The 23,856-nt window shown below is 44.3% G+C and overlaps 1 protein-coding gene across 2 annotated transcripts in view; it reads right to left on the bottom strand.

Moving 5' to 3' along the window:
- The window catches only part of LOC309553199 (vascular cell adhesion protein 1-like), an 87,030-nt gene that overhangs the window by 36,392 nt on the left and 26,782 nt on the right, over positions 1-23,856 (bottom strand). For both annotated transcript variants that reach the window (XM_082254145.1, XM_082254144.1), the window contains exons 2-4: positions 18,931-19,191; positions 10,050-10,364; positions 5,888-6,163 (exon numbers count right to left, since the gene is read on the bottom strand). In XM_082254145.1, the coding sequence (XP_082110271.1) occupies positions 5,888-6,163; positions 10,050-10,364; positions 18,931-19,191 (852 nt within the window). The remainder of the gene's footprint in view (positions 1-5,887; positions 6,164-10,049; positions 10,365-18,930; positions 19,192-23,856) is intronic.

Genomic DNA, 23,856 nt, shown 5'->3' on the forward strand with positions numbered 1-23,856 from the left:
GCATAAATTAAATCACATCAATTTGAATTGGAAATGTTCATGCTCTCCGATAAAGTGCTCAAAAGTATATATATAAATCCAGTGTTTCTGAAAATACTGCGCAATTCGTGCAATTGGATAGTGCTTCTATATTCTTGTATATGGAAAGTGCTCCAGGTGATGGAGTGTGTCACACGTGGCCTCTTACCAGCTTCCAATGAGTCGTAATGACCCCCAACGCCTGTGATCCCTTTCACTGGGTGGATCAAACCTCTCCTCGATATCTTTAACTTGGATATCTGCTCCTATGTTAGGCGTGTATGGACCATGTAGTCCGCATATAAAGATAAAAACAAAGCCTCCAATAGTGAAATATTGTATGCTTTATTTAATAAACACTAAAGGATAACAGTTGGTCTCTTACTATTTGCTGTGCCCTCCTGGCACTGGGCAATTCGGCAATACACAATCGATCGAGTATTGGGAAGATAGTATCCGAGGATCTGCAGCTTCCTCCTATCCTTCCTTCCACTGTGTTTGTGTGCGGCGGTCGGCGTGCGTCCCTGCCTCTGCTCCGAATGCCTGCCTCTGCTCCGAACACAATGTCCGCCAGCCACCCGCAATCGTTCCCCCATGGAGACAGAACGGCGGTCTGCCTATGTAAACAAGGCAGACCGCTATTCTGTCAGAGATGAACACAAGGATCCTGTGTTCCTCCTATTTAGGAACACAGATATCTGTGTTCATCCAGTCAGTACAACCCCCACACAGTTAGAAAGCACTCCCAAGGAGCACACTTAACCCTTTGATCACCCCTGGTGTTAACCACTTCCCTGCCAATGTCATTATTTCAGTAACAGTGCATATTTTTAGCACTGATCACTGTAGTAATGTCACTGGTCACCTCAAAAGTGTCAGTTAGGTGTCGGATCTGTCCGCTGCAATGTCGCAGTCCCGCTAAAAATCGCTGATCGCCGCCATTACTAGTAAAAAATAAAGTCCTTAATTGGTTAAGCTAAAAAAATTAAAAATGCAATATATTGCGGTATACCATTCCTTAAATGTAGTGGCTGTATTCGTTTGTTTTTTTTTTAGACTTTTTGTCCTTTTTTTCCCCTAGTGATCCAGCCAGTAACACGATTCCTGTCTTGTGGTGTCTTTACTCCACTGGAGGAACAAGGAAGACACTTCTGAACAGCAGCACTGGGGAGAGGGTAGTGTTAGATGCCCTTGCAGATTTTGATGGACAATTAAAGCTAGCTCTTTGGAAGTTGTGTGCACCATTTACAGTTTGTGTGTTAAAGTCTAAAGGGCCGCACACAAGCAGAGGCGGCTCTCTAATTAGGCAAATTAGGCGGTTGCCTCAGGCCTCGCATTCACAGGGGCCTCGCGGCCGCCTAATTTGCCGAGTTAAAGAGTTGCCTCTGAGGCTGTCAGCAGGGATCTCCCTGCCATCAGCACAATCCTGACTCCGAGTCCCAGCCAATCTGTAAGCAGGAGAATCCGGGGAGTGATCAGGAGCAGCTCATGAATGGGAGCTCACTGACATCTCCGGATCACAGCCAAATACTGAAGTCGCGTCCGTGACACTTCCCCCTCCCTCACAGACCACAGACGGGGGAGGAGAGAGATCTGCTGCCTGCTTCTGCTCCTCCTCCCGACCTCTCCACCTATGCTTGCCCCGCCCACACTCCCCGACAGCTTTCTCCTCAGAAGATGATGTGTGGGCGGGAAGATTGAAAACCAGGAAGAAGAAGAGGAAAGCTGGCACCTGATCCCTTCATCCATCCATCCATCCCTTCCAGTGAGTACTCTGATCTAAGGGGCACCCTTCCTCCATCTTTTTCCATTCCTTTCTTTCTCCCACCCCTCCTTTCTTTCTCTTTTCTGTCTGTCCCCCTATCTATCCATCTGTCCCCCTATCTATCCATCTGTCCCCCTATCTGTCCGTCTGTCCCCCTATCTGTCCCCCTATTTGTCCATCTGTCCCCCTATCTGTCCATCTGTACCCATATTTGTCAGTCTGTCTCCCTATCTGTCCGTCTGTCCTCCTATTTGTCCATCTGTCCCCCTATCTGTCCATCTGTACCCATATTTGTCAGTCTGTCTCCCTATCTGTCCGTCTGTCACCCTATCTGTCCATCTGTCTCCCTATCTGTCTGTCTCTCCCCCTATATGTCCATCTGTCTCCCTATCTGTCCGTCTGTCCCCCTATCTGTCCATCTGTACCCATATTTGTCCGTCTGTCTCCCTATCTGTCCGTCTGTCTCCCTATCTGTCCGTCTGTCTCCCTATCTGTCCTTCTGTCTCCCTATCTGTCCTTCTGTCTCCCTATCTGTCTGTCTGTCTCCCTATCTGTCCGTCTGTCCCCCTATTTGTCTGTCTGTCTCCCTATCTGTCCGTCTGTCCCTCTAGCTGTCCGTCTGTCCCCCTGTCTGTCCCCTTGTCCGTCTGTCCCCCGTCTGTCCCCCTGTCTCCCTCTCTGTCCCCCTGGCTGTCTGTCTGTCCCACTGGTCGTCCCCCTGTCCGTCTGTCCTCCTGTCCCTGTCTGTCTGTCCCCCCTGTCTGTCCATCCGTCCCCCCTGTCCGTCTGTCCCCCTGTCCGTCTGTCCCCCCTGTCCGTCTGTCCCCCCTGTCCGTCTGTCCCCCCTGTCTGTCTGTCCCCCCTGTCTGTCTGTCCCCCCTGTCTGTCTGTCCCCCTGTCTGTCTGTCCGTCCGTCTGTCTGTCCGTCCGTCTGTCCCCCTGTCTGTCCGTCCGTCTGTCCCCCGTCTGTCTCCCTGTCTGTCCCCCTGTCTCCCTGTCTGTCCCCCTGTCCGTCCCCCTCATGCGAGTACAAATCCTTCTTTTTTATTGCTATACAGACCAGGATCCCCCAGTTTCACTCCAGTTTTCCTCTACCCATCCCTCATCATCTTCCCACTCCCCCCTTTTTACTCCCTCCTCCTTCTCCCCAACCCCATGGTTCCCAGTCCCATCCCTCTCCTATTCATCCCATGTGATTGCCACAGTACACATCCCACCCACACAAGCAGCAGTAATCAGCCTCTGGGTTCTTCCATTAAGAGGAAGTAAACCCTCCTCTGTAACTTTTACCTATAGGTAAGCCTATATTAAGGCTTACCTATAAGTACTGTAAATATCTCCTATACATGCACCGTTTAGGAGATATTTACCTTACATGCAGCCAGTGACGTCACTGGCGCATGCGCTCTGAAGGAACGGCCACTGGTGCCGTTCCTTCAGAGTCCCGTGCCGTGACCGTCGGCTCCCGTGCGCGTGCGCGGGAGTGACGTCACCGAGGCTCCGGCCAATCAGATGGCCGGATGCCGCGATCCCGGAAGATGGGCGAATGAACATGTCGCCCGTCATACAGGTGAGTGAGCGGCACGGCGGGGGCTCGTTGTAAGGTAAGTATTTCATAATGAGCTAGTATGCGATACATACTAGCTCATTATGTGTTTGTCTTTCAGGTTGTAAAAAAAAAAAAAAAAAAAGTTAAACGAGTTTACAACCTCTTTAACCTCTGCAAAGGGGGTGAGTAGGGCCTCATGTCTAAATTCTGCCTAAGGCCTCACAAAGCCTAGAGCCGCCTCTGCACACAAGGGCCGAATATTGTGCAATATCGGCAAGATCAATAGAAACCAGCTGACATTCAGCCCCTGTATACAGCAGCCAGTCTGACAGAAGCCCGCTAAACGTCCAGCTTCTGTCGAAAGGGCATGACCGAAATAGGTCTGCCAAAAGGCTGGGTGGAACAAACAAAAACTAATAGTGTGTATTAGGCTTAAGATAGTTGGTGGGTCTCTGCATATTTTCCTCAATAAACAAATCACTGCTACCCTTTTAGATAAACATGATACATTTCTGAAAGCCCGACAACCTTGGATCAATTACACTAATTCTATTGATTTCAACTTCATAAGCTTTACCACTGATTTATATTGCTGTCAACTGCAACAATAAATTCTAACTTAAGCTGGCCATAGATGGTTTGAATTCCTGCTGAATCGGCTGAGACTCAACCACTAATGGGCAGGCTGTTTGTTGACCAATCAACTTGTGTACAACCAGCCTGTCCGAGTTTCCATGCAACTATTTTCAGCGGCTACAGCTGCTAGCAATAATCACTGTGTGTTCTCCCAGTCGGGATGGCTCCCCCCCCCCCCCCCCCACAACCAGGAGAACACAATAGCTCCAAGGGAGGGGTTCCCCCATCAACACTGATGGTGTTGATGGAAATATCGAGTGATCGCTCAGTCTGTGGCTGGCTTTAACCTCTGGGTATCAGAATACTGAAACAAGAAAGTTAATCAGTGTCATTTACAGTACAATATAACTATGGCTACAATCACTTCTACCTAATACAGCAATTTGACTATCTGGGAACACATCAAAACTAGCAGCTTCTTTATTTCAAGATAGCAGTTGAGGTGGTTTTTCCAACTTACATGGAATTTTCTTTGAGAACCTTACTTTAGGAGAACTTTGTATGTTTCCTTTGAGAGCATAAAAGTGGATCTAGGCACCAGGGAAGACAACCCCCAACTAGAGTTGAGCGGACACCTGGATGTCCGTGTTCGGCGGGTTCGGCCGAACTTGAAAAAAAAGTCCGGGTCCGTGTCCCAGACGTTTTCCGAACTTTACCCGGACACTGAACCCCATTGAAGTCAATGGGGACCCGAACTTTCAGGCACTAAAATGGCTCTAAAACACCAATGGAAAGGGCTAGAGTGCTGCAAATGGCAGCAAAATGTAGTTAAGAGCATGGCAAGTGCTCTTAAAAAAATTCCCCTTTAAATTAATTTTTTAATAGCAGATTAGAACAGCAATCTGTAGTGAAATATAGCTGAACGCTGCACACAACAGACTGATAAAAATAGATTTTTTTCTCCCTCCTCCTCAGTGGGCTCAAGTGAGGGCAAAAAGATTGTTCACTGCACCACCCCCCACACAGCAAAATCGATGTAGACTGTCCCTGCCTAATCTCCAGCCTGGCCCTAATATGCTCAATAAGATCGTTCACTGCACCACCCCCCCACACAGCAAAATCGATGTAGAAGACTGACCCTGCCTAATCTCCAGCCTCGCCCTAAAATGCTCTAATAACTCTCCCTGCCTGCACTCCGACCTGTCCCTGCATTCTTTTCGGACACAATTTTTCACAGAATCACTGTCTGTCCCTAATCAGCAGCCAGCACGTATGATGTGTGTTCTGTCCCTAAACTACAGCAGAATGACGCGGCGCGCTGGGGCTCTCGAACTTATAAAGACATGGTCACATGCTTCAGATGGCCAATCACAGCTACTAATACATTAGTAGGCATGGCTGTGATGGCGCACACCAGTTAAACGCTTGTTGATTGGCTGTTGAAAGCCCGCCATTAAAAGCGCGCCATTACATACAAAACAGGAAATAAAATGACCGAACACGGATTTTAAACCCGAACATACAGTAAAGTTTTCGGGTCCGTGTTTGGGTAACAAAAATCCAATTATTCGGTACGAACACGAATAATACAGTCCGTGTTCGCTCAACACTACCACCAACACAAATTATGGACAATGGTTTTCAAAAAGATATGTGGACACTTTGTAAATCCCCAGGAAGTTCTCCAGGGTTCAGCAAGCAAAATCTCTGCTGACCTGTCCAGCATACTTTCTTAGATAACAGTTGAGGTGGTTTGGCCAACTTACATTGAATTTTGAGAACACTACTGCCCTAGATTATCACTAGGAATGTACATTTTTTGTAGAACCAATAATTATGAAAAAAACAATGAAGTGGCTGCCTTGTGCTACCATTGTGCATTTGACTATAAAAGCTATTACAATATTATAGAAACTTTGCATCCAACTCTGTCTTCCCCCCATCAAATTATTGGTAATATAATTAGGACTATTGCTTACCTCCAGGGTTTTTTATAATGTCTAAAAATTTCTCATCACGAATTCTTCCATGTTTGTTCTTGGCCATACACAGGTAGCTACCTTTGTGTGCAAAAGTGACTTTGGCTATATTAACAATACTTTTATCCTGGGAGTAAGTCACATGAGCATTGGTAGGAAGCTCCCAAGAGTACTCGGGTTCAGGTAATCCCTCCGAATGGCAAGTCACGGTTACAGATTCACCTTCTTTGGCAGTTGCACTAGGTTTTATTGAGATAGTTGGCAACTGTGGTCTTTCTGAGGAAGAAGATATCAAAAAGCAAGTTTAAGACACATCGTTTTATTAAAGAAAAACTCTTCTGAAATAGAAAAACAGATACAGAGTGACAGCAAAATAAACTGGTCCAAAGAATCTGCCTTAAAAAAACAATCCTATACTTTTGCTGCAAACCCACACATTTGAGTCAAACAGTTCATTTGTTTTTTTTGGGACTAGGGCCAGTAGTTCTTAACATAGGGATGTTGGCTCTTATAACAACCAAGATTGCTAAAATTCCAAAACTGTTCCTAACCTCTAAACAGTACACAATTACCCTTAACTCATCTTAACTCTCAATCTAACCTCTAAAATGAGCCTGTAACACCTACCCCCACCAACACTTCATTTCATTCATACACTACACTCAGAGACACTGTCACTTTATCCATTCAGGGCAAAGTGACAGTGTCTACACCTAAATCACCCCCAGGCATGTACACTGACCCAGCCACTCTTCCTCAACCTGTGTATGTGGAAAGTGCGCAGGATACAATGTGGTAAAGCTGCAACCTAAAATAATAAAAGTAGTAAAAGTGTAGAAATAAGGTGCGCTAAACTCATATAAAAGGTGTTCCCTGAAATTAGGGAAACAAATCACAAACGTGATTAACAGATATAGTGGTGTAAAAAAATAATCAAAGTATATATTATACCAACGAATAATACATGTTACATGTGCTCTAGTATATCAACTGAACATCAAAGTGATTAAAACACTCTTCAACATAGTAGTGCAAAAAATTGGCAAAGAATATATAAAGTCCAATCCAAATAGTCCAAGTGATATGGTGAGTAAAATGAACTCCTTGGTGAAAAAATCCACAGCAAATCAAAGTGCAAGTGTTCCCATCACCAACTCTGGATTGGCTCCTTACCAGAAGGATGGATATGTAAGGGCGTAATATAGCACAAATCCAGGTGTAAAAAAACCACAGTGGATCCCTGAGACCACGCTAAATGAGAGGATGTGCCTCTTACCAGAATAATTCTTGGGTATAGGCATAGACATACACTTCACAGGGGTGGTGGGTGTCCCTTCTGTGATCCCTAGGTCTGTATATGGCTCCTCCAAGGTCCGGAATTATCTCCCAGTGCCCCAGAAATAACAAAAGCGCACAATAGTGTAATACCTCACAGACTGTTTAATAATAAATAAGGTTACACTTACATAAAAACGGCTTGTTTCGGGGCATGTAGTACGGCAATGGAGAGAAAGAGGCCGCGGTCGCCTGCAGTGCGGTCTGCGGCGATGTGTGATGACGTTGCGACGCTCCCTTCTGACGCGTTTCCTACTATGTTGAAGAGTGTTTTAATCACTTTGATAGTTCAGTTGATATACTAGAGCACATGTAACATGTATTATTCGTTGGTATAATATATACTTTGATTATTTTTTTACACCACTATATCTGTTAATCACATTTGTGATTTGTTTCCCTAATTTCAGGGATCACCTTTTATATGAGTTTAGCGCACCTTATTTCTACACTCTTCCTCAACCTCCCCACACTGTCGGAGCTCTCACTACAGAAGCAGTGCTTTAAGGTATGGTGGAGCATGCGGCCTTTCCTATGCTACATCATTTGGGCCAGGCCTGATTCAGGCCCAAATAATATAACTTGGGAGGTGCTATGATATCATCCTCTTGTCTAAGCACCAACACCAATCAGCACAGGAACATAGACGGAAGATTCTGAAGTGGGGAGATGGCAAGAAACATGGGTGAGTGAGTATACATGACTGGGGGGGGGCGCTATGTGCAGACATTCTCACTTTGGCCTGAATGGGCAAAGTGACAGTGTTCCTTTACCCTACCCACTAAACCCTGACTCTACCACTATCCTTTGCTTTTCTCTAAATATAGTTCCAGCTTTGTTTATGCACTTCTAAACCCCTATTTTGGCTTACACAATCTGTCAGCTAAAACAGTCTGCCGCTGAAAGTACACAGTGTCAGGATGCCAACCCTTAAAACAACTGATCTAATGCCAGTGTTTTCTTTCTGATTACACAGAACAGTCCTCTATCCCTGGGTATATAATGATTTATCTTGTTAGCAATAGTGTTTGAGCTAAAGCCTGTTAAAAGCTTGTTAAACTCTTTACTTCTTAAGTTTGTATGTTAATGTTCTTCTGCATGATCCCTTACGTAGCTCTGCGCTTTTCTTGCTGTGGGTCTAGACCAGTGGTCTCCAAAGTGCGGCCTGGGGGCCGAATGTGGCCCTTTGACTTTATCTGGCCCTTGGGGCACTATTCCACCAACTGACACCATTGATGGAGCACCATTCTCCCTACTGACACCATCAATAGGGCACTATTCTTCTCATTGATATCAACAATAGGGCACTATTTTTCTCATTGATATCAGCAATATGGCACTATTTTTCTCATTGATATCAGCAATGGGGCACTCATTTTCTCATTGTTATCAACAATGGGGCACTATTTTGCCCATCAAAACCAATGATGAGGCACTGATGTCAAGGTATTTTCTACTTCCACTGGCTGCCTTCTACCCCCCCCCCCCCCCCTAAAGCCTGAAGGACAGTAAACTTTGCTTAGAAAGTTTGTAGACTGATGATTGGGAATGAGCCATTGTGGTTCCTGATCATGTGGTTACGATGTTGGTCATATCATTGACTGATGTCAATGCATTTTTCTGAAGTTGTACTCAATTTGCACCTAGGAAGAAATACTTTTTTTTTTTTTTTACACAATTTTAAAAAAGTTTGCTAAAGCACAGTGTCAATTACATAATCCATTCAATATGGTGCCAGGAGATCTAGTATAGTTATTAGTTACACTCTTCCCATCCCTTTCTTGGACAATCATTATTTGCCTTGAAAGAAAGTTATGACAATCTGAATGTGATGTTTAGGATTGAGGTATTACATGTTCAAAGCTCTAGGTGGAGTAATAGTTGGAGTAATTGTCAGAGTTGAACCAAAGCAGAAAAAAGGTGAATGCCAGAAGAAACCTGTCTGTCAAATGAACCCACTGGCAGATTATATTTAGGGACAGAATGAGTGGTTGTCAGGGGCCACAGACTCTAGTGGGGCCCATGGGAAAACTAAAAAGGGTTCTGCACTCCTGCTCCTTGTAAGTTAGTTACAGCTTTGCAAGTCTATAGACATTTTTTTTAGAAAATGATTGGCAATGTTAGCTTTTCTATTGCTCTCCATAAAAATTCCTATTCCTTCTTATTTATAACTTTTTCAGTATTATCATGAAATGATCAAAAACAATATGTGTGTGTATTCCTTGTGACTAACTGGAAGCATTGTTTTGAGGTTATCTCTCAGCATCATGTGAGTAATTTGCAAAGGACCTAAGATCCCATTCAAAATTCGAAAATCGCCTTCTAAACCCATTAGAAGCAAAACACGAATGTCTGTATACAATGACCCCTATGCACGATCCTACGCATGACCAATTATACGATTAATCCACTGCTTCACTCACTTCATCATTGAGTCTTTTAAAACACCATAGATTGCATAGGAAAAGGAATGGGACTGCAACAGAGAATTCACAATACTATTACTTATACTTCACAACAGTAGCAAGACAGTCAATTCCAGCACAGTTCCAGCACTCTTTGCTAATTTTTTAGAGCATTATGCAATGTTATGGAACATTCTGCAAAGTTTTGGAGTGTTCTGCAAAATTATAGAGCGCTCTGCAAATTTATGGAGCACTCTGTACATTAATAGAGCACTCTACAATTTCATGAAGCCCTCTGCAATTTCATGAAATGCTTTGCAACTTTGTGGAGTGCTCTATAGCACTCACCCTGAGTCATCATAAACAGCTTTAGTTTTACTTCTGGGATATGTTATGCAATGAACTTAAATAGCAGTACTCACGAAATATTTTCACGTTGATTTTCTCAGACTGTACCATGTTATCTTCGACTGTCCCAAGCTCTAGGGTGGCCTGACAGTAGAAATCTTGAAGGTTGTCCCTTCGACTGGTTTCAAAGTTGAATGACTCAGACAGAGTCTGTTTGCCTGTCTCGGTGTTATTTGAAAATGTTTGTGAGAGAATCACTTTCCCTCCTCTAATCACAGAAATCTCGAGATTGGCTAAAGGTGCCACATCAAACACAGTGCAGGTGACTTCACGTTGTTGTCCCTCCTCCAGCTCTTCTTCCAGGTCCATTGTCACTTTACTTGGAAGTGCTAATAAAATAATTTATAAAGTTATTCAATTACCTGGGAATTTATACGTTTTGACTCTGAATCTCAGGGTTTATGCCCACAAACTCAAAATCAGCTAATGTTATATTAAACATTTTTTTCAATTCTGGGTGGAGTCAGTAATAATTATAATCCTAGGTAATTTTTTTTTCTGTGTCCCATTGGGGAGATTTCTTTTCTCTTTCTGTCCAAGAAATACAACAGAAAATAAAAGAAAGACTTACTCCCCTATTGTCCTAATGACAACTTAATTTTTGGATATTCCTTATTTTCAATCCCAATGGCAATGGTCACCAGGCAAATTAGAGAGAGTGAATGTCTCCAGTGGTGTCACAGGTTGCAATTAAACCTGACAGAGGATCAAAATCGTCCCCGCTCAATAAAAAGAAAAAAATGTTTTGTTTTTAGATACAATTAACTTTATTTTCTTTTTAGCTGTAATGGGAAAATGAAGGAATCTGCTGCAATCTGGTCTAAAGGGCCTTCCATTTTATATACGGAGGCAAGGTATTTCTGGAAAGCATAGAGAATCTTTACAGGGTTACTAGAATATGTGTCTCGGGATAACTTCAATCGAATCGGTTTTTAAGGGTAGAAACATAGAAACATAGAATGTGTCGGCAGATAAGAACCATTTGGCCCATCTAGTCTGCCCAATATATCTGAATCCTATGAATAGTCCCTGGCCCTATCTTGTATGAAGGATAGCCTTATGCCTATCCCATGCATGCTTAAACTCCTTCACTGTTTTTGCAGCTACCACTTCTGCAGGAAGGTTATTCCATGCATCCACTACTCTCTCAGTAAAGTAATACTTCCTCATATTACTTTTGGGCTGGAAGTGTATCAGGTTTATTAGCTTTATGATAGAACATGTGTCTAGATTGACTGAACATTTTATCAGCAGAGTCAGATAGAAACAGATCAAGATCATGCCGTGCTTTATCGAGTTGTAATCTAGTTGTGGGGGTAGGGTTCGATTGGAAAAGTGCGTTAGAGGAATTTAATTTAACCTTAAATTTTAAGGTTTCACTCAGAACAGGCCTCGCCGTGGTCGACCAAGAAGCTGAGTGCATGTTCTCAACGTCATATCCAGAGGTTGTCTTTAGGAAATAGATGTATGAGTGTTGCTAGCATTGCTGCAGATGTTGAAAGGGTGGGGGGTCATCCTGTCAATGCTCAGACCATACGCTGCACACTGCATCAAATTGGTCTGCATGGCTGTCGTTCCAGAATGAAGCCTCTTCTAAAGATGATGCAATAGAAAGCCAGACAAGCAGACAAAGGACATGGATGACTGGAACCATATCCTGTGGTCTGATGAGACCAAGATAAACTTATTTGGTTCAGATGGTGTCAAGCTTATGTGGCGGCAACCAGGTAAGGAGTACAAAGACAAGTGTCTCTTGCCTACATGGTGGTGGGAGTGTCATGTTCTGGGGCTGCATGAGTGCTGCCGGCATTGGGGAGCTACAGTCCATTGAGGGAACCATGAATGCCAACATGTACTGTGACATACTGAAGTAGAGCATGATCCCCTCCCTTCGGAGACTGGGCCACAGGGCAGTATTCCAACGTGATAACGACCCCAAACACACCTCCAAGACGACCACTGCCTTGCTTAAGAAGCTGAGGGTAAAGGTGATGGACTGGCAAAGCATGTTTCCAGACCTAAACCCTATTGAGTATCTGTGGGGCATGCTCAAACGGAAGGTGGAGAAGCGCAAGGTCTCTAACATCCACCAGCTCTGTGATGTCATCATGGAGGAGTGGAAGAGGACTCCAGTGGCAACCTGTGAAGCTCTGGTGAACTCCATGTCCAAGGCAGTGCTGGAAAATAATGGTGGCCACACAAAATATTGACACTTTGGGCCTAATTTGGACATTTTCACTTAGGGGTGTACTCAATTTTGTTGCCAGTGGTTTAGACATTAAGCACTTTAAGACCGGAAGGATTTGCCCCCTTAATGTCCAGGCCCTATTTTGCGATTCGGCACTGCATTATTTTAACGGACTATTGCGCGGACGTGCGAAGCTGTACCCAAATAAATTTGATGTTCTTTTTTTCCCCACAAATAGAGCTTTCTTTTTGTGGTATTTGATCACCTGGGTGATTTTTATTTTTTGTGCTGTAAACAAAAAAGAGCGACAATTTCGAAAAAAAAACCCCAATATTTTTCACATTCTTCTATATAACATTCTCAAAAAAAAAAAAAAATAATATAAAAATCTAAATTTTTTAACATTTTAGGCCAATTTGTTTTCTGCTACATATTTTTGGTAAAAAAAAAAAAAAAAAAAGCAATAAGCTTATTTTGATTGGTTTGCGCAAAAGTTATCGTGTCTACAAACTACGGGAAAGATTTATGTCATTTTTATTGTTTTTTTTTTTACTAGTAAGGGCGGCGATCTGCGATTTTTTGCGGGACTGCGACATTGCGGCGTACAGATCAGACCCCTAACTGACATTTTTGACACTTTTGGGAGTACCAGTGACATTACTACAGTAATCAGTGGTAAAAATATGCACTGTTACTGTAATAATGACACTGGCAGGGAAGGGGTTAACCCTGTGGGTGATCAAGGGGTTAAATGTGAGCCTAGGGGAGTGATTCTAACTGTGGGGGGCGTGGCTTGTGAAATGATCATAGAGACATGTGATCCTATATAGAAGGATCACATGGGCTCTATGGTCATTGCAGGGAGAAGGACGGTGGGCTGTGTTTACAACAGCTGACCGTTCTTCTCTCTCAGCGGGGAGCGATCGCGGGTGTCAGACGGCAATCGGAGCCGCCTCACCTGTGCATCGGCTTCCCCGCTGCCGAGTGGGGGCGCTCGCCTCCTAGCTTATTGCGCGTGACCAACGTAGAAGAGCCACCCTGCTGCAGTATATCTACGGCGGGTGGTCCGGAAGTGGTTAATAGCTGTGTAGAGTTATTTTGAGGGGACAGCAAATTTACATTGTAGCAAAGTGTCATTTCTTCAGTGTTGTCACATGAAAAGATATAATAAAATATTTACAAAAATGGGAGGACCAATGACATTGCTACAGTAATCAGTGCTAAAAATATGCACTGTTACTGTCATAATGACACTGGCAGGGAAGGTGTTAAAACAGTAAGTTATTAAGGGGTTAAATGTGTACCTAGGGGGCGTGTTTCTAACTGTGAGGGGGATGGGCTAGTGAAATGACCATAGAGACATGTGATCCTATATAGAAGGATTACAGGAGCTCTGTGATCATTCCAGACAGAAGAATGGTCAGCTGTGTTTACAACAGCCGACTGTCCTCTCTCAGCAGGGAGCGATCGCAGGTGTCAGGCAGAAATCGGAGCCACCTGCCCCATGCATCGAAGTCCCCGCTGATGAGTGGGGGCAGGAGTGCGCTCGCTTTCTAGCTGCAGACACGCGACCAACGTATACATACGTCAGTTCGCGCAGGAGGGCTGCCCTGCCACAGTATCACTGGGCGCTCCGGAAGCGGTTAAAGGGGAAAAAAAAAGAAAAAGAAATGCCCCATTGCACTTAAGCGGGTACAGCAACACCTAGATTGACAAAAACAACAATCTACGTATATGTTTATATTAAATATTAAATTGGATGCAACTATCTCATAACTATGAGATACATTGGGAAAAAAAAAAACAGCTCCACTTCAAGTGAAGAATTAACTCTTTAGATTTCACTGTGTGCACAAAAACATATTTCGGTGTGCATACAGACCCATTGCTGCAACACCTAAATAACATATAAATAACAATCAATGTATATAATATATGTTAAACCATATTTAGCGCTTAACCCGTTTAGCGGAATATAAATGAGTAATTATGAGATATGTTTTGAAAAAAAAAAAAAAGGGGGGGGGTGGTAATACCAATTACCAGGAAGTCTGAACACAAGAGAGGATTCATTGTGGAAAAGAAAAAGGTCATCAGTCCATAGCACCTGCAGGATCAGTAGAAGGAGAGAGGAAGTGACTTCGTCTAGAGCAGGCATGTCCAACCTGTGGCCCGGGGGCAACATGCGGCCCAGAACCGCAGGCAATGCGGCCCACTGCCCCCTGACAATTTTTTTTTTGCTGGGGGAGGAAGGAAGTCAAGTCGGGGGCACGGCCACAGCGGGTTCCAACTAACTGTAGACAGAGGCCGCCTTGGAGGGGAGGGGAGGAGGGGGGCGAGCGCAGCCAGATTACAAACAGAGGAGGGTTCTCCTGCTTACCCGGCGGCCACTGTCATACGAAGCCCCGCCTCCTTGACTAACTCCTGTGATAGACAGCACATTGGTGACGTCTAATATAGGAGCCGGTCCAGGATGACAGCGGTCGCTGGAGATTCCCACTCTGTGTAATCCAGCAGCTCCCCTCTATCTTCATTGCAGACTGCATTGGATGGGCTTGCACTGGTGAGGCTACATTGGATGGGCACAGATCAGGCTGCATTGGATGGGCATGCACTGGTGAGGCTGCATTGGATGGGCACGCACTGGTGAAGCTGCATTGGATGGGCACTATTTATGCTGCATTGGATGGGCATGCACTGGGCTGCAAGTGCCGTGCGATCTCCCAGCTGCTGCGGGAGACCTCGGATGTCTGCAGTCAGTGACAGAGCTGCTGCTTCCTGTATAGTTCCGGCTCTGTCACAGGCGGAGTGATATGAAATGCACTCCTCCTCAGCCTGTGACAGGAGCCATACAGGAAGCAGCGGCTCTGCTCTCTACTGCAGCCGCTGTTTCCTCCAGCAGTATCCGCATGACCAGCATTACCCGCCAGCATTACCCACCAGCATTACCCACCAGCAGTCTACAAAATAAGTAGTAAAGGTATGTGCATTAGCGTGTGTAAATTTTTGCAATATGTTTTTTAATAACTAGTTGCGTTTTGTCATAATATGTCATGTCCTTGTTCATACATGTATGAATAAGGACATGACATATTCTGGCTGCCTAAGTCATATGTGCTAGGAGTGGAACTATCCCCCAGCACATAACTGTAAATATCCCAGCATGTGCAGTGTTTCTGACCCCTACCACCATGACCACTTCAAATCACTGAAGTGGTCATGGTGGTTAGAGTGTTCCTTTAATATCTCTCAGAAGAAGCAATCCTCTGTATATTGATTCCATTTCATTTGATCGTCCTCTAGTTGTGTTAAATTAGTGCTGGGGGGGGGGGGGGCGAGGCGGCATGGGGAGGGCACGACTGCGTTTTATTGCTTATCTACCTTAACTATAGTATATATTTTAGATGCGGCCCGAGAAAATTTCTCTACACCCAATGTGGCTCAGAGAAGCCAAAAGGTTGGACACCCATGGTCTAGAAGGACTTTTTCGACCACTGCTGCCCTTATTATCCACTTAAGCCCCAGCCCTATTTTGGACACTTTTTGTTTACAAGTTAAAACCAGTATTTTTTCCTAGAAAACTACTTAGAACCCCCAAACATTATATATATTGTTTTAGCAAAGACTCTGGAGAATAAAATGTCGGTCATTGCAAAATTTTTTGTCACGCGGTATTTGCGCAGCGATCTTTAAATTGCCATTTTTTTGGAAAGAATTTGAAAAATCACATTTCACTGCATTTAAAAAATACTAAACAGTAAAGTTAGCCCATTTTTTTTGTATATTGTGAAAGATGATGTCACGCCGAGTAAATAGATACCCAACATGTTACGGTTTAAAATTGCGCCCCCCCGTGGGATGGCGACAAACTACGGTCAATAGAGATCTCAATCTGCGACGCTTTAAATTTATTTAACAGTTACCAGTTTAGAGTTAGAGTGTAGCTCTTTTTTTTAAATTATTGCCCACGCTCTGGCGATCGCGGCGATACCTCACATGTGGGGTTTGAACAGCGATTTCATTCGCGGCTCGACTTGCGTATACGTTTTTTTTTGTGCGCGAGCTAAAGGTGATGGGGGCGGCTAAATTTTTTTTTTTTTCCTATTTATTTTTTATTTTTTTTAAACTTTATTACAGGTTTTTTTAAAAAAAAAAAATCTGATCACTTTTATTGCTGTCACAAGCAATGTAAACATCCCTTGTGACACCAATATGTAGTGACAGGTACACTTTATGGAGGGATCGAGGGTCTAAAAGACCCTAGACCCCTCCACTACACTGTATGCAAAGCGCCAAAAACGGCATTTTTGCATACAGCCGTTTTTCAAATCTGCCGCCTTTTGCAGCACAGTAACCCGGAAGTGACGTCATGGACGCCGCCTCCGGGTTACGTCATCGGAGACCCGATCGATGCCGTTTCCGGCATTCATCGGGACTCCATCCAGCCGGCGGACATGCCGGCTGGGTGCTCGGGGCTCCCGGTGGGATGGGAGCCCCGAGCAAAGCCACGGAAGGCGGCGGGAGGGGGGGGACGTCCACTCCCGCCCCCCGGGTAACGATCGAGCGGCTCCCGAGCCGCATCGGTCGTCACCGACGGAAAGCCGACCGTCGGCTTCAAACCATGGTACCGGGATGATGCCTCTAACTAGAGGCATCATCCCAGTATAACCCCGCAAAGTGTACCGACGTACCGGTACGTTAGTATGCGGTAAGTGGTTATTGGAAGATCCTTGTGAGGAATAGGATGCAGAGTGTAGGCGATGACCATCAGGAGCCACCAATCCCTCTATCAGTTGTAAAGTATTTTGCAATTCATCTGAAGAACGGCAAGTGTATTTAGTGTTCTGATAAGTAAATTGCACTGAGAAAGGAAACCCCATTGATAGGGTACTTGGTGTCGCTGGAGGATTAGAAGGAGAGGTTTAAGTGCACGCCTTTTGGCGACTGTGATTGGGGAAAGGTCAGCAGAAAGTTGGTAAGAGCGTCCCTGAAAAGTAAAAGATTTTCTATCCCGTGCAGCAGCCAATAGTTGTTCTTTGGTACGGAAGAAATAGAATTTTGCGATTATATCATGAGGTGGACCTTCGGGCTTAAGTATTGTTGGAGCTCTGTGAATCCTTCCAACCTCCAAGCATTCAACAGGGATTGACGGTTGCAGCTCTTGAAACGGCGCAGTCATAGTAGAATAGAGGTCAATAATTGTCTCAGAAATTCTGCGATTGTGGAGATTAGAGTGGCGTGCTCTGTTTTCAAAGTCCTCCAGACGATTTTGTAAAATAATATTTTCTTCTTTAAGGTTCTCTAATTTAGTAGCACGAGACTAAGTGTTTATTTCTAAGCGCCGGTTCACATATGAGCGACGCTACTTGCAGGGGCGACCTCCGAGATCGCGGTGCGAGCAGCGCGCCGCGACCTCGGAGCGGCCGCCACGGACTTCATAACATTGAAGTCTATGGCGGTCGCCTCCTGGTCGCCCCAAAGAAGCTCCGGACCCTTTTTCTTGGTCGGAGCGACTTGTGTCGCTCCTATTAGAACGGGTCCGCAGCTTTCCTATGGGAGGCGACCTGCGGCGACCTGTGAGGCGACCAGGTCGCCTCACAGGTCTCCCTAGTGTGAACCGGGGCTAAGTCATCCATTTTGTTTTCTAAGGGTCCATTCACACGGGCTTCCCGCCCGGCGGACTCCGTTTTGCTCAGCGGGGATCGATCCGATTATCCCCGCTGAGCAGGCGGATGACAGGTCCGTCTCCGCTTACTTTGCAGAGACGGAGCTGTCAGATTCTCGCTCTCCTCTATGGGAGATCGGATGAAAAGGGACCGTCTGTCCTATTTTCCATCCGTCTGGATTTCACGGACAGGATCGGAGAGCAGGGGGTGTCAGCGGAGATGTCACCACTGACATCCGCTGCTCCATAGAGGTACATGCAGCATCCGATCAGGTCCGCCTGTGGGAGAGAATTGAGGAAGCGCCATCTTGGAAACTGTCCTGACAAGAATTTCCTTTCCTATCTTTGGTTTTGTCCATGGGCGGAACCAGCTGTATACCAAATCAGTTTTCCGCTATGGCAGAAAGGACGGGCACTGCTATTTAAAGTAATTCGGGAGCTGTCCAGGTGTATTATCTGACCATGTTACCACAAGAGCCATGGAGCTTCAGTGAGACATGTCAGTCTCTGCCGGCTTCAGGCATGCGCCCCCGCGCCGAGGTCTATTTCAAAGCAGCTAGATCCTTGACTACGTTCCAGTTCAGCAATACAGCCTGGTTCAGGGCTCACTTTAGCTTTTGACTGGACAATAAAGGAGCAGCAGTCCACTGATAAGGTTGTCACCCTATTCTCCCCTTTTTACTGACAAAAACAGATTTAGTTTTGCTCAAAACTGCAGTCAAATTGCAATTGTACAGTTATTTTTTCAGTTGTGCCACAACTGCAAGCACTTATTTTTATTTCTTGAACATAAACTAAAATGTATTACTTTAACAATGACTAATGTATTAGGCAAATGCATACAGGAAATAAATTTGTCTCCCAAGTGTTAACTACAGTATATACCGTATGAAATTATTAACTTCAAACAATAAGACAGTTTTGATTCATGTCCCCCACTGTGCTTTCTTTTTAAGTTATCTGCAGTACTCTTTAATGCAATGAGTACCATTTTAATTATTCTGAGCAGACAATTATATAAAATTAATAATATTCCACATACCATATGCTGCCACTGTCACGATGGATTGCAGCACTTCATCTTCATCATCTGATATACAAGATATACTGGATGTTTCCCAGTCATTGACAAGGACCTCCGTTGACACCCAGTGGTCTCCTTCTTTTAAGTTCCTCTTTTGTAGTCTGGACTCCCAGCTTGGTTTGGAACAGGTGTAAGTGCAATTTAACAGAACCCACTCATCGAATGGTGCAAATACCCGATTGCTGACAACCTGCACCTCGCACTGCTTCTGGGACCAGCCTGAAATTGTACAAAGAACATTAAAGTGTAAGTAAACCCTGTTAACAAACTTCTCTTTTTTTTCCCCATTTGACCTGGTAAATTTACCTTTGAAAGTGTATTGTTATATCTGTGTATAAAGTAAAAAAATACCCGTTGATTTTACCAGAAATTCAGATCTGTCCTGTGCACACTTCCTGTGTTATCTCAAATAGTCTAAATTAGGGGTGTTTCAAGGAGTCCTCCGAGGTGCCGCAGCAACAGCCCCATTTTAGCGATCCTCTGTTAACCCCTGAGATAGAGGAGGGAGGAGAGCACTGTTAACTCCTGTGTACAGAGGAGGCAGAGAGCACAGCCTGCACCTCCTCCTGGCTCTCTCCTCCACTCTGTACTATTGTCAGCAAAACAAAAAGCCAATCTGGCTGCCTGCGTCCTACTAACTGATGATGTCATTCTTTCTGTTTTGCTGGCAATAGTACAGAGTGGAAGAGGGAGCCAGGAGGAGGTGCAGGCTGGGCTCTCTGCCTCCTCTTTACTTGGGAGTTAACAATGCTCTCCTCCCTCCTCTATCTCAGGAGTTAACAGGATCAGGCTCAGATTGGAATGTGCAGGGGAGAGAGGTGCTTGGGTGGGGGGGGGGGGGGGCGAGAGAGCACAACCCACGCCACTTGACTCTCTTCCTCTCTGCTGCTGTCACTACTCCTGGAGGGATATAATTTGTGCTAGGAGAGGGATTTGGGAAGGAGAGGGTTTGAGGTAGGAGGGAATGGGGGGGGGGGGGTGCTAGGATGGGAGGATGTGTCTTGTAAGCTCACAACAGGAAATTAGGAGCCAAGTACATTTCTGGTAGATAATGCCTGTAAAAACTCCAAATTCACAGTTATAACATTAATATTTTATATAGGTATTATATAATTTTATTTTACATTATAATAATATATTTTTAGGCAAATAAAAATATTGCATATGAATATTTTATTTTATTATGCAGCCAGCAGATGGCTACATATCGGATCATTTGCACAAATTGTCAAGGCTCTGCTTACCTCAACTGTTGAAAAAAACAAAAGTAAAGTAAGTTGTTTACATACCACAATAGCTCAATCATATGTACCACCCTCCTAGTCGGTGCTAGATAGGTAGAATAGTATTGATTCTGGCTGCTTATCAGCAGAATTACAGGCTAAAGTCATGTGTTTCCTGCTTATCAGGGAGAAGGATTTACAGTTAGGCTGTTGCATGTGTCCAGGTGTGATTCATTTGGTCTGAGGGAGTGTCACCACTGTATCCAGGGGGAGCCTGTTGGATGGTGGAGGAAACCCTGCCAGTGACACACAGGCTTTTGTCATTATCTCAGTGGGTTGGCACAAACAGTAGTGCATCCTGGGACATGTTATAAAAGCCAGGGGCACATGTGACAGGGGGTCTTTGGGCGGGAAGCCAGGTCCCAGGAGGAGGGCGACGGCTGTCTCTCCTCCTGCTGCTGAGGAAGGTGGCCACAGACAGTCGGCCATGTAGACCAGAGGAGGTCCTGTGGATGCGGACAAGGGAGTTGGAGGCAGAGCGACCCAGGGAAAAACAGTGTCTGTGAGTACCGGGAAGCTTCTTCATCTTCACTTCAGTGGCAAGGTGAAGCAGTAGCCTTGCCACATTATCCAGTCAGTTGTCCTCAGGAACTGTGCATAGTTCAAGTTGGAGTATCCCACTCATCCCTTCTCCCATCCAAGTTCTAAAATAAAACACAAAAAAAAAACAAATCCCCTGGACTGTTCACTGTCTGAGCCAAGAACTTTCAAATGCCGTTTTGCCTGCTATCGGTTGCTAATGGTAACCCAGGGGACCCGCAAGGTGTAATTCTAAGCAGCTTCCTAGGGGGCAGTGCTACACATACATTTACACAAATTGTGGTCTGGGCACTGATTCCTCTGTTTTTCTGTTCTGACATCTCCATAGGAAGATTTAATTCTATACAGTGTGCATGCAAGGAAAAGATTTTAATGGTATCTGTCTTCAGAAAACTCATAGTACTCCGAGGTGTTCATTTATAAAACAAAGATGTATTGAAATAAAATAAAACATGTGTTTATTTATATATATATATATATATAGAGAGAGAGTATATACTGTATATGAAGTTATGATGAGATTAATTATGTTATTATTATTTATTTATTTCTGATATAAACACTTGCCTGGACATGAGGTGTCCTGAAGCTAATAAAATCTCTTCTTAACAGCACATTGATTAATTATTAGTCAATGAGAAGTAAATGTGCAGGGGAAAGCATTGTGCTGAACTTCGTTACTCTATAATGTACCTTGGTCAAGCTGCCTGCCCACCAGCATGTAGGAAGGGCAGAATATGCACTAGAGGAGGGAGGCGGTTAGTGACAGCATGAGAACCTAAATCTTGTAGGTATTAGTTTGAAAGTGAAAACTGGAGAATGAAACTGTGCCAGATAAATTAATTGTATGGCACTGGAGTTTTATATACCTTACATCAGGGTTTTACTTAGAGTATAACCAGGGCTTTTTTTCATTGGTAACGCGGGGGGCACCTCTAGCACTGAATGTATTTTATGGCAAGGAGTGCTGGGGTGTGCCTGAAGGTCTATCGATGCTGGCTGCTTGGGGATCTATTGTCGTTGGTGGAGATCTATTTTTTCTGGGTGTCTATTGTTGCTAGGCATGTCTATTGTTGCTTGTAGGGGGGGGGGGGGGGGTTCTTATGTTGCTAGGGGTTAAATTGTTGCTGGGATGGGTTTATTGTTGCTGGTTGTTGGAGGGTCTATTGATGCTAGCTACTGGAAGATCTGTGGTTGCTGCTGGGGGTCTATTGTTGCTAGGATGGTATTTTGTTGTGGGGAGTCAATTGTTGCTGGGGAAGGACTATTGTTGTGGGGGAGGGGGGTCTATTGCTGCAGGAGGGTCTATTGCTCTATGGGCAGCCAGATCTAAACAAACCAGCTATCCTTTTACACCCAACTGCCCAATGATCTGATCCAGCCAAATGGAGGGGGACATTTTCTTTTGCCGGATCTCTCTTTTCTTTCCTTTGAGATTGGCTTCCCAATTTTCCTAATAGAAGTTTGCAATGAACCAGGACAGAACTTGAAAGTATCCCCTGCAATAGGAATTTAATTTTTGATGAGACGCTTTCTCAGCTTTATCTGTGCCTAAAGGGATGAAGACACTGCAGCTGTTATCCCTTTTTAAACCATGTTTTGGATATTTTCATTTTTTTTTTTTTCACTTTTTGAACTTGGAACTTTTCTTTTTTAATTTCTTTAAGTTGCAAGCAATTTAACTTCAAGCAATAAAGTGCTTATTTTGTCTGGCAATATCCTGTAAATAGGGTTTATATTGAGTAAATGTTATTAGTAGCCTTTTTATCTAATACATATGACGTAACATTTTTGTTTTGTGTTCATAGTACATTGTGGATGTTGTGTTACTCCTATGCCAACATTATTTTTCTCACGCTATAACCGTGTGGAAAATTAGCCTCAGTGTTTAACCGGTTGCCGACCGCCGCACGACTATATACTGCGGCGGTCAGCCCTGGCCAGGCAGAGTGACGTATAGATACATCACTCGCCTGTCACTGACTTGCGAGCCTATTGCGGGCTCGTTCACAGACAAGTCAGTGCGTGTGACCGGCGGACTCGATGTCCGCCAGTCACACTACGATCGCTCCTGTGAAGGGAGAAAGACAGAGCGGCTTGTGTAAACAAGCTGCCTGTCAGTTATCCCTGTGTAAAAGTGAAGATCTGACCGTTCTACTATGTAGAACTGTTGATCTTTGCTTTTACACCAATAGGAATGTCCCTGCACAGTTAGAATCACGCCCCTAGGACACACTTAACCCCTCCCTGTCCAATAAAGTTAACCCCTTCCCTGCCAGTGTCATTTTTGCAGTAACAGTGCATATGTATAGCACTGATTACTGCAGTAATGTCACTGGTACCCTCAAAAGTGTCAAAAATGTCAGTCAAGGGTCCGATCTGTCCGCCGCAATGTCGCAGTACCGAAAAAAAATCGCAGATCGCCGCCATTACGCGTTAAAAAAAAAACACCAAAAATGACAAAAATCTTTCCCTTTGTTAGTAAACGTGATAACTTTTGCGCAAACCAATCAAAATACGCTTTTTGCGATTTTTTTTTTATCAAACATAGGTAGCATAAAACAAATTGGCCGAAAAATGTTAAAAAATTTTGACTTTTACATTTTTTTTGGGGGAATTTCATATAAAAAATGTGAAAAATATTGTTATTTTTGCAAAATTTACGCTCTTTTTTTGTTTATAGCGCGTGATCAAAAAATCGCACAGGTGATCAAATAACACCAAAAGAAAGCTCTGTTTGTGGGAAAAAAAGGACGTCAAATTCGTTTAGGTACAGCGTCGCACGACCGCGCAATTGTCCGTTAAAGTCACGCAGTAAAAAATCGCAAAAAAAACCCTGGTCCTTTAGCAGCCAAATCCTCCGGGGCTTAAGTGGTTAATTTAAAGCAGAATTCTACCCACCTGAAAAACTAACGAAGCGCCAATCCAAAAGGAGCCACTGTAGATTTAGGTAATTCTTTCCCAACTCATTGCAGACAGGCACAAAACAACAATCCATCCACTTCATCTCATTGAACAGTCTAGGGCAGCATTTCTCAACATTTTCAATACAGAGGAACCA

Source organism: Pelophylax lessonae (genome assembly GCF_965119305.1).
Source record: "Pelophylax lessonae genome assembly, chromosome: 4".
Taxonomy (NCBI): Eukaryota; Metazoa; Chordata; class Amphibia; order Anura; family Ranidae; genus Pelophylax; species Pelophylax lessonae.